At 43.1% G+C, this 11,475-nt stretch overlaps 1 protein-coding gene across 4 annotated transcripts in view; it reads left to right on the top strand.

The window, feature by feature from the left end:
• Positions 1–2,761: 2,761 nt before the first annotated feature.
• Positions 2,762–11,475, top strand: part of VRK2 (VRK serine/threonine kinase 2) — a 50,504-nt gene continuing 41,790 nt past the window's right edge. For 2 of the 4 annotated variants that reach the window (XM_067292740.1, XM_067292742.1), the window contains exons 1-2: positions 2,762–2,829; positions 3,105–3,245. In XM_067292740.1, coding sequence (XP_067148841.1) covers positions 3,110–3,245 — 136 coding nt within the window. In that variant the 5' untranslated portion in view covers positions 2,762–2,829; positions 3,105–3,109. Of the gene's footprint in view, positions 2,830–3,011; positions 3,246–4,670; positions 4,689–11,475 lie in introns of those variants that run through there. The other 2 variants (XM_067292741.1, XM_067292743.1) reach the window with 2 other exon arrangements.

Genomic DNA, 11,475 nt, shown 5'->3' with positions numbered 1-11,475 from the left:
TTCTCAATGGTTTTATAGAAAGGAAAGGAAATCAACTCCAGTTACTTTTTTTTTTTTACTAAAACAAGAAAAATCAAGAATATGCTCCTCAGTTTTGTTTCTTTGGGAGCATGTATCTTTCTACTCCTTCACATTTAATCTGATTTCTTTTTTTCAACATCATTGCTACAGATTTTAAGTGTTTTAATTTGTTACAAAGTTTTCTCCTGTTTCTACTGAAAAAGTGCCTTAAACTATGCAACAATGTATGTGTCTGTCTGTAGATGTCTAATGCTGTCACTGGTATCTACCAAATGTCTAGAAGACAGATGCAAACCTGACCTGACTTGTGTTTCTTATCCTGATGCTGTACACTCATGGGCAGGGAAAGGATAGCTAAGAAGCAGCAAGCACTTTCATATATGCTTTCACTTGTGTTTAATCATTTGAATACTTCTCTGCAATAGTTAGGCAAAAAGCTTTCTCTTCCAACAGCAGAGACTGATTCCCAGGCAACTATCTGAAGGCAGTTTCTTTCAGAAAAGATCTTTCAGCAATGGCAGAATGGTGGTTCCCATACCAAGTGACAGACACCCTGAGAGCATTACCCAAACGGTGGAGACAGTCTCCATGAATAAAGGTGCTAGTTCCTTCTAGTGAGTGGTAATGGCTTCTCTGATGCAATACTAGTTATCTGTGTAAAAGAGAACCCCCTTACAGTGTATTTTGACAGCTGCTGTAAAGGAAGAAAACCCCTATGAAATGCCCTATAGTAAATTTTGAGAATTCATTTGCTTCGGGCTGAGTTTTCTGCTGGCACTTTTTTTAGTTTCTGTCCTTTTATCTGATTTCAGTCATCGTAAAATCAGAATAACTTGCACAACTGATGAAGGAGAAAGGGCTACCTACTGTAATGATGGCAATGTATACCTTACAATCCTAATCTCCCTTAATACCTTTCAGTTCATTAGCAAATTACGTTGTCACTGAAGGTGTTCTGGGTTTTGACTATTCTTGAACTCTTGGGATCATTCCATAAAGGGCCTTGCTTTCTTGATAAGAGGAATTCTGGTCATTGCTTGGAAGCAATGATGGTCCACCCAGAACTGCAGTTGAACAAGCAACTGTGCAGAGCTGTGCTTTCTAAAACCAAGTCTCTAAAGCTGAGATCAGACCCAAGGTGCAGCCGGTTGTATGGGTTAGAATATCATATGGCAAACTTCAGCACAGAGGAAGTCAAAGGAAATGAGATTTTGGGCCTCTGTCTTTTTTTAATGTGTATATTCAAACCTACAGGGGCAATAAATCTAGAAAATTCCATGTGAATTGTTATCTCACTCAGTTCCTGTTTAGCAGTATTTTAGCCTTTGGGAATGTGTAGCTGAGCAGGAAATGTTCTCTAAAACAAGAAGGAATTGGAAAGATTACCTCCTCCCCACCAAGCTTTACAAATGCATAGTGTGCTGACAGTTAAAGGCTTGAGGACATTTAGCCATGTACAACAACCATATTTTGCTGATCGCTGCTTAGGGTTTTTAACAGCAAGGGCAGCTGTAGTAGTGGATGGACTGCCTTTCTTCCAATACCTCCGCCCATGCTCTGGCCCAGCTCCCACAAACCTCGCTCAAGATGGGGGCCTGTGATCAGGCAAGCACCCTGCGTGCTCTGGGAGTAAAAACCTTGGGTTCACTGTGTCCTTCGTTACCAACTCACATGTTGACAGGGCTGAGCACGATCCCTCCGGGTCAGCCGCTGCTGTACACCGTACCCGCCTGGAGTGAAGGCTCGCAGGAAGCCTGTGAGGTGACCGGGGCCCCTTCCCAGCGTGTCGTGGGGCTGTGGATGGCTGCACTGCAGACTGCTGATTGGGGTTGCTGAAGGCTCCTGCTGCTCCAAACAGCACAAGTCTCTAAATGGTGTAGCCCAGGGTAAAAAAAACAATTGCGTTGCTTGCCCTTCTGGGTAGGTATCCCTGTTTCTATGTACAGGCGTGATCCTGGATGTAATCTGGGTGCAGCATTGGTCTAGACTGGGAAGCTCCTGAAATGGCTTGACTGAGGAGGTGGCACCACGATAGCTCTGTTAGTTCACTTTAACTTTTAAAGTACTTCCTGCACCCACACAAGACCCCTGTGAGCTAAGACTTTTTTCAAGCAGGGAACAGAGCCTGGTTAACTAGTTTTATAGATATCAAAGCACTTCAAGGGGAAAAAAAAAAGTTTCCTCACTTGTCAAGTACAGCTAAAAGCACGGAGGGCTGAAGTGACTTGCGTAAGCTCTGGCAGGGGCAGATGCACCGCCTAGTTCCTCCGCTTCCAACCTGTTGTCGTTAATCTGCACTTCTGCACGGGACCGAGGAGACGCACCAGCAAAGGCAGAAGCGTGTTGTTGAGACGGGGTGCCCTCACCGCCGGAGAAGCGTAACCCTTGCCGCAGCGAGCCGCCCCCGCGGTGGGCACGGTGCCCGTCCCGCTCGCCAGGCGCTGTTTTCGGGTGGGGGGGGAGGTGGGGGGGCTCCTTTCACTGTAAACTGCGCCGCACGGAGTTTTCATTCCGCCTTTCCACAAGCCAGCCCGCTGCCGCGGCCGCAGCTCCGCAAGCCGCTTCGAGGGCGGCGGGCTGGGAGGCGCCCGCGCCGCCGAGGGGAGCCCGGCCGGCACGGAGGGAGGGCAGAGGCGGGACGCCGCCCTCGGCCGCCGCCGTCCCCGCCCCGGGCTTTCCCGCGGAGGGCAGGCACGGCGGGCCGGCCCCTGCTGCGAGCTGCCGCTCGCCGCCTCGCCGCCGCCGCCGGGGGGAAGCGCCCCGCCGGGCAGTGCGTGGCCGCGGAGAGGCCGCCGGCGGCCCGCGGAGGTGGGTGGGGGGCCGGGCCGGGCGCGCGCCGCTCTCCCCCCCCCGCTCGGGGGCCGTTGGCCGTTAACGGCCGCGCGGGCCTGCCGGGGGAGGGGGGAGGGGCGCTGCGAGGGAGCAGGGCGGCGGCGGCGGCGGCGGGAGCTGCGGCGGGACGGGGGGGCTGCGCGGGGAGGCCGTGCAGAGCTAGGCCCGGCCGCTCGCAGCGTGTGCCTCCTTCCGGGAGGAAGGGTGTCGGGCGCCCTCCCGCCGAGGTCAGCTCCCTCTCTTCTCTTAAGGGGCGATGCCGCCCAAGGGGCGCGGCAGAAGCAAGCTACCCGTTCCTCTGCCCGGAGGCATGATCCTCAAGGACACCGAAGGCAAAGCCTGGAGGCTGGGCAGCCAGATCGGCCAGGGAGGATTTGGCTTAATCTATTTAGGTAATAATGCCGATAGCAATTACAGGGCTGCTTTGTGAACGTCTCTTCGTAATCTTGTTGTATTAAAAAGACAGAGCGGTTTAAAAACTTATTGTCAGTGATCACCTGCGCTACAGTGTGGCTCTGCCTTTGCCAGCACCCTGCCAGGTGTCCTGGTTGCCCCGAAGTTTTGCTGATGGCGCCGCGTGCCTCTCCGTGGGCTGTCCGGCCCGCTCTGCTGGCCTCGGGTGCGCTTCGCTCTGGGGCTTGCGCGGGGCAGGCGAGGTGCTGTCGCTGTCGAAGACTACCGAAGAGCACTGCCGGTAGGCACTGCTGAAAGCAAAGGTGGTGCTTCTGTAAGCAGCCTCTTGGGACCTACCACCAGTCTGGTGCTCCTGAGCACTCGTCGGGGTTCTGGTTATGGGAAATGTCGTCATCTGGCTGAGATGTAAAATCAGAGCTTGTCGAAGCAGCATAACGGTAGCAACAGTAAGCTGGGTGTTGCCTCTGAATTAAAATTTTATTTTCCACCAGAGGTGGAAATGCCATTTTTCATTTGCTCAAATCTGGTTATGTTTCTGTATTTTCTTCAGAAGAAGCTGCTGCATTTCACTCTGGCTGTGTTTTGTAAGGAATGAATGGTTTTGAAAGGCAGTTTGTAAAGCACTCTGGGTCACTGGAGAGAATATAATGTACGTTGCCATTACTGGTCTCTATAAAACAGCAAATCCAGTTTTCAAGGCAGTGTTATGAGCTTTTTTTTGCACAGAATGTGTACGACATATAGAAGCAAACTAGTCCACAATGACCTATCAGGGACTAAATTGAGCTTGTATTAAGACAGCAGTAAAAAAATTATCTAGAAGCAGTTTAGTCCATCACCCCTGAAGGCAAACAGTTTTTTTTTTTTTAAAGTTAGTTAGTGATATGTTAACTCTGTATTTGGAGTAATAATGTTTAAAACTTGATAATCAAACCACTACAGTATATAAATTGACTTCCATATTTTAAAAAATCAGTTACATTTTTCTATTTTTTTGCTTTTCCTTTTTGTGTGTTTATGTCATGGCAGGTACAGTTGCTTCCTTTTTTGCAAACTTGCTTTACTTCTGCTATTATCATTTGTTTTCCACTCTTTTTTTTGGTTGATCTCTTAACAATGTTTATTTCATATTGAGTACTTTTGTCAGAAGATACTCTGATAATACATTGGGATACAGCATGAGTTTTCCATGTAGTGTGTTTTCCAGAATTTTATAAAAAGATGTGTTTTCATTAGAACAGGCATCATATGTCACACATGTACTCCATTCTTTTGCCTTTAGTAGCTGCAAGCTGTTCAGCATGCGGGGACTCCTTTCAGATGTGCAGAGCCATGCTGGATTCAGTATGGTTTCATGCAGGTGAAGGAGTTGTCCATCAGTATCAAACCGTAGCATCAGACACCTAGCGTTGAGAGAAAAGGTTTGCATTTTCTATATAAGGGTTAGTGTGTTTTGTCTTTTGTATTTGCAGTTGTAAATGTAGCACTCATGTGCCAGTGTTTTCTTTTTGATGATTTAGTACGATCTTTGTTACGTCAGTGTGGCTATGTCATTGTGCTTGTCTGTTTTCAGCTGTTCAGGAACTTTCTATATTGCACTGAACTGTTATTCCCCTCCCTCCTTTATTCCCCTCATCTATTATGGTAATTCACAAGGAACTGAATGGCAACTGAAGACCTGTATTTTATTTCATGGTATGATGATCCCATATGGGATTTGATGTTGGTCCGCTAAAGTGGTTGCCCAGATATACTGTTCTGCCAGTTAGCAGTGTGTATCTGTACGCTACAGGAGGGTGAGCAATCTTATTTATGTTTTATCTGGACTTAAGTTACATCTTAACTTCAGGTTTGAGTGGAGAAGCGTTCTGGAAAAAAAAGTGTACATAAGGCAATATCTAATGTCCTGCCTTTTAGAAAGAAGACTAAATTGTATTTTGTTACACTGAATGCCTGTGTAAACCAAGTGAAAAGTCTTCAGTAACAACCTAAATGCCATTGTTTCTGCTCCTCTGCAGACAAAGTAAATGCAGTCAGTGAAAAACTTGGAGAAAACTAAGGCCGCATATATGTTTGCGGGTAGTTTGGTGTAACAGAATTGGATAAGTAAATGGCGACAGTTGGTGGTTAGGTGCCTACATCTACCCTATATTTAAGTTGAGGATTTGTTTTATTTTGGACTAGATCTGGTCTGGTCTGCTGCACAGAATTTCCTCACCAAATATGTGGTTTGATGTTTTGAGGCTGTCTAAAAGAACTGCTTTGAATCCTTATATCACCCTTAAGAGTTGGAGTGCATCTGGTAGGCTCCTACAGTGGAGTTTCTGTTCTAGTTTCCTCTGAAATTTATAGTTCACACACACCTAACTGCTCTGCAGACTGAACGAGTGGGTGATAAGTGGAGATGACTGGAGATTCAACTACTGCTCCTAATCAGAATGCTAATGTAGACATAGCCTAAGATGTTCTTGACAGCAGTTCAAAAGATACTTAGCTTTAAACTATGTTAAGAAGCTGTTTCACTTCCAAACTTTTTCTTCTTTCTTGATGGTTCCTTTTTTCCTGATACGAAAAAAAAAAATTTGGCTGCTTCTTCCATTAATTAAATTCTCCAGTGTGCAATAATGTTCTCTCCTGATGTTAGTCTCTTTTATATACTTTTAGGGGGTCAGAAGCTTTGTCACAAAAACAAACCTAGCTGCCATATCTGTTTCTTTTTTTTCTGTATTGCATACTGTTCTATTTACACCTTTTTCAAAGTCAGATCAGTAGCCATGGTTCCTCAGAAATGAGAAGTTACAGAGGAGTCAAAGGGTAGCACACTTTTGATATTTGCATTTTTCCTTTTGATATATGTGATAGCTTTTCATGACCTCTGAAACATCAGTTGGTTGCCTTTGAGAGTTGCCGTGCCTAGAGCATGTATGGGAAGTGTTACCATAAGAAAATAGACCTTAGCATGAGCTAAGAAATGAAGGTAAGGTGTGTCTCGATATTGCCGTTCAAGAATAAGTTGTGAGAGAGTGTGAGGATGTAGAGCGCAGGATCAGGATGTAAAGGAAAGGGAGACAGAAACTTACAGACAGGAGGGATTGAAGGAACTGCAGGTGCAGTGCAGAAAGCAAGGTCGTAGCAAGCATGTTTCTCAATGTGTAAGACAAAGTAAGTGAATTGAGAAGACACAAGACAAGCGTCGTGTTCCTACATCACTCAGAACATGGTTCTGTCATATTTCCTGTTACAGTCAAATCACACCAGACCTTGCAGATGGTACAGCACATGGATTTCAGTGTTTCATGGAGATTTGATTAGTTTTCTGCCTGATCACAAAGACCACTGAGATGATTTCATATGTTGTGGTGTTTGTTTCAGTTTGTCTCCCACCAAACTGAGGCAGAAAGCTGTCGGTGGATTAGCTGAGAAAGGGAATATTATCTGGGACCATTAGTATTACTATTCTGTGTTTTTTTCATAAATGACAGCATAGCTGAAGAAATGCAGCTGCCATCTTTATAATGGCATTTATATTAATTTTATCTCCTCCTCTTTCAGAAGGGATATTGAACACTGCACACAGCACTGAACTAAAGGCTTAGTCCCCCTTGTAGCTCAAGGTACATTTAAAATACAAGACAAGACTTATTCTCAAGTGTTGGCACTGACAGAAGCTTTCCTGTTTTGTCCAGCTCTTTATCTCTTACACTTGTTTATATTATGTAAAATTTATCATTCAGCAGCTTATCTGGGGCTTGATCCTGCAAGACTTTAATTGCCTTTGAGATGATGAAGTAGATGATGAATCTGTGAGTATGAGACACAAATGCTTGGTGCTGAGAGGTGTCGTCTTGCTGTGTGTTGTTCACCCACTTTGAGATAGTTTTTAATATATATGTAGCTAGATGTGACAGTGACCACTAAACTTTCAGTAAGAAGCTAACCCCAAAAGAACTGTAGAGAGCTAAGCAAGACAGGGAAGCGGAGACAAATTTGACTGTCTGCCAGAGATGAACGGCAAAGCCCTTTTATAAAAGTAAAGGTTAACTTTACTGGCTGTATCTTTTAATAAGTATTTTTACAGCAGTGGTGTAAAGATTTTGATGTGCATTGTTACAGCTTAATTTCCCATTAAGAGTACTCCATACTCCATTAATCTGTAACAATGTACTTGAGAAGTTTTGAACTACCTCTGCAAAATATATTTACTACGGTTGCATTCCTTGGAAGGTTCTGTTAACTAAAAGCTGCTGAAGGCCATTTAGTGACCCTGAGTCCCAGGATGCAAATAGTCTTTTCAGGTGTGGGACTTCTAAACTTCTGATTATATACATGAAAGTTACCAGGATCTACAACTTCTATCCTCTCTCTCAAGCATTTTCCCTGGCTTTCTAATTTTTCTTTCTCTTTCCCCTATGTGCCACCTTGTCTGCTTCTTCATTGATTCGTTCCTTCCCTTGGATTCCCGTTGTGTATTTATCTCAACCAGAACAAATCCAACAGCAGAAGGCTTACAAATACTGATTCCTCCCAATGCTCCTGAAGAGTAGAGCTTCTGCTGCCGCCAGAAGCAATATGAGCCATCTAGAATTGTTCTTTCAAACATTGCTTTTGTCATAGGGAAAGCAATACAGATCATAAGATAGTACTATCTATGGTGTTACATGTTAGAAGAGTGGTGGTTTTTTGTTTTTGTTTTTTTTTTTGTACTGGTGCTGATTTGCTGTCAGCCACCTCAGACAGAACTGTGTTATCCCTTTGATAAGGGGGATGGATGAAGAGCAACTAAGGAAGAATGTGACATACTGGTGGTCTCATGACTAGTTTATAGCCCTGTGGAGAACAGTGACAGTACATAAGAAAATTAAGCAAGACTTGAGGAGAGTGCCACTGAGAGCCTTACATTCTCTCATTTATCTTCCTGATCACAGTCAGTAATTAACACTAGGCTTTATATAAATCATTCTGTAGTCCTGCTGCAAGGACTCTATTAATGCACAATTTGGACTGAAAATTTAAATGCAGAAAGGTCATACAATGTTTTGTTACGATTTCACTGCCTCAGTGAAATCTGCCATGCCTAGCACTATCTGCATTTAAGCTTCTTTCTTTTGGAAGCTGATAGTTCCGCCAAATATTGTTACAGATATCTTTTATAGTAATAGTTGTTATATCATCAGTGTTTTAATTGTATTATAATTGTATCTTACAATCCAATGGTACTTGATAGGTGAAAGCTAAGAGTTTTGAAACCATTTTTCATAGGTGGCTTTGCAACATGTGTTTATATGTTGGTTTTTGACTATTTTTGCATATGTTTTGTTACGATATGGGAAGCTCAGGAAACTACATATTGCTAAAACTGTAATCAATGATACCTCAGTCCCTCTGGAGGTCTGTGACTGGGTATAGCCAGCACATTAACCTTTTTTTCCTAGAGGAGGCAAAGAGAATATGCTTGAGCAGTAAGTGTTGACCAAATGGGTGAATGCTCTGTTTTAATACAAGCAGCACAGGGAGCTAGGCTGCTGGCGGAGGTAGGGAAGAGGTGTGGTTGTGCCCCTTCTGCTTTTAAGCTTGGACCAACTGTGCTCTGCCATTGATATTCTGAGGTCTGATGTTCTGGGAATCAGGCTGGCGTGTGTGAAGGAAAGGTTGCTTCTGTTTCAGAAAGAGTAATTGCCATGGGTAATTTGTATAGCTGTGAGGAAAGGTGTAGGTGTGTTGGTAAGCAGAAGCTTTGATGGAAGCACATTCTGTCATTGTCGTAGTGTTTGTTCCTCAGTTTGAGTTAGGAAACAAGTTTTAGTAACTGGTTCTAGAGAAATGAAGTGCTTCAAAAGTAGCTTAAATTAACTTTACTAAAAATATTTATAGTGCAGCATGTTAATTTAAAAAATGCAGTAAAAATGATTTCTAAATAACAGGTGATTATCTGGTTAGGTATGAATCTTGCTTGACCTTCAGATGTTAAGCTGTAGTTCAGCAAAGGTCTCGTACCTCCAGGTGTGTACCTTAGTGTGAAAATAAATTCAGTGCCAGACAAACACCACATCAGGAAAGAGTCTTTTCATCTAGTTGCTAATATTAAACTGCATAAATACAGATATAGTAAGTAGATTACCTGATTTTTTCACCCTGTCTCTGGGCAAACTAAATCATAAGTTTAGCCTGATTTTGCTACTCAGTAGTTACTGGGAACAGTTTCATCCTGTACCATCTGGTCAACTCTAACTGCTAAAGGGGAAATCTTCCCTGCCTGTACAACTTCTTGCTGGTGCCTGCTTCCTCTTGAGTCTTCCCTCCCTCATCTCTCTCTGTTTTTCCATACTCTTTAGGCTAGAAGTCTTAACTTTCAAAGCATAAATTATTTCTATACAGTATTCTAAAATGTGTTAGAAAGTCTGCAGAGATCATTACTATTACATGTTAGAGTGCTAACACTTAATGTGGCCGTTTTGTTTTGTTTAATACGCTCGTGATTTGGTTAGGAGCCATTGTCTTGCTCTGCATTTGTCCACCTCACAGAAGTTCTGGCCAAGGATCGAGACTCTAGCATGCCAGGTAAAACTAGGAAGTTAAGAGAGCGGGTTTGGTTTTTTTTCAGTGAGGGGTGCTTTTCTAAAATGATAACAGGAAGAGCTTGAGATGAAAGATAGGGCACCTGTTGCCTTACGGAGGGTACTCCCTTCAGCCGCCTTTGGCACCTGTACCCAGTTGAAGCTGGCATAGTATCTTCCGAGTGGGCACTGTGTCAGGCTAGCAGATGGGCTAGAGCAGAATCTTGCCAGAAAACAGTTTGTGCATCAAGTCTTAAATATTAGAGGCTTGGACTCCCATCTGAGAGTGCTGTAAGAGCAGACCATGCATAGCTTTTCTGCCTGGGGTTAAAGGATGTCGTACCTATTCCAGCTCAGAGTTAATTAACTTTGAAAGTCAAACAGTGGCTTCCATTGCTGTGGAATGCAAAACTTTGGCTTTAGTGAATCAAAATTAGGGTTTCTTAGAAAGATGAATAAGAAACAAAATGAAATTTCCAACCAGAACCAAATGTTCTGTACTTGGAGGCATTTGCAGTTAACTGCAGAACAGTTTAGCAGTTGAGCACAATTTTCTCCTGAAAACAGTTTAGTTAGGTCCTGTAGAAGATGGATTCACAAGCACAATACAGATCCATGTATATGTAATTTGTATAATAAAACTCAAATTCTTAAAGATACCTGCAAGAATAATCTAGAAAAAAGCTATTCAAAAATGCTGATCAGAAAAGGGTCTGTCCAGGTAATGATTATGCATCATTAGAATGAGGTAACAATATGAACAGAGAGGCAGGTCTTCCTTAGGCTACATTAAAAATGGACTATAAACATACTTCAAGCGCTGGATGTTTCAGTTTTCAGGCAATATTGGAGGGAGGAAGGAGAAAAGCAATGTGCTGCATTTACTTTTAAATATTTGCCTTGGTATCTTCCAGATGTATGATATATTTAAAATTAAATGTTAGATAGCAGATGCTACTTCTTATTCATTTGTGTACATTTTGTTTTTAGTAATGATATTCCTGCAGCTTGGGTTGTTTTTTATTGTTAGATGCTCTGAGTGACATTTCCCCCCCTTTTGTTAGCCATTGAATTTAACAGCTCTTGGCTTTGCTTAAATGGGGTCGGAATTTTTCCAGCTTTCTTGTAGGCAGCCTCTAACTCTGGAGCATGGTATTAACTTCTGAAGTTAGGTTTTATTTCTGCAAAAACTAAGCTGACAATATCACTCTCCAGGATCAGCTATCCAGTGAAACAAAGCAAAAATAAAATGTTAGCAACCCAAGAACTTCTGAAAGTAATTCTCTTCATGTTTCCAAAACGAATATATCCTCAAAATATCCAACGGTGGCAAAGACACCAGCTGTGGGCAGGAGTGGGGATGTTTTTTCAAACTGCCAAATCAGTGCTGTTTTCTTTTCCGCTGTGTAAACTTTGTCAACAAAACTGGTTCTGTGAGAGCCATCGAAAATATTTCACCATATTCCAAATGTGACTGCTACAAATTAACTGCTAAAACTACAACAAGCACATTTGAACTGGCAAATAGAATTGGCACGTTTCTTTGTCAGACTGCATGCAATTGTGCTCTGTGGTTGTAGGAAATCGCAGTTCATCCAGAAAAACTCTTTTGTTACCATGTCATATTAACATTTAGAAAGCTACATTAATTAAG

The sequence above is a fragment of the Apteryx mantelli genome, chromosome 3 (assembly GCF_036417845.1).
Source record: "Apteryx mantelli isolate bAptMan1 chromosome 3, bAptMan1.hap1, whole genome shotgun sequence".
Taxonomy (NCBI): domain Eukaryota; kingdom Metazoa; phylum Chordata; class Aves; order Apterygiformes; family Apterygidae; genus Apteryx; species Apteryx mantelli.
This window is presented reverse-complemented; position numbering and strand designations above follow the sequence as displayed.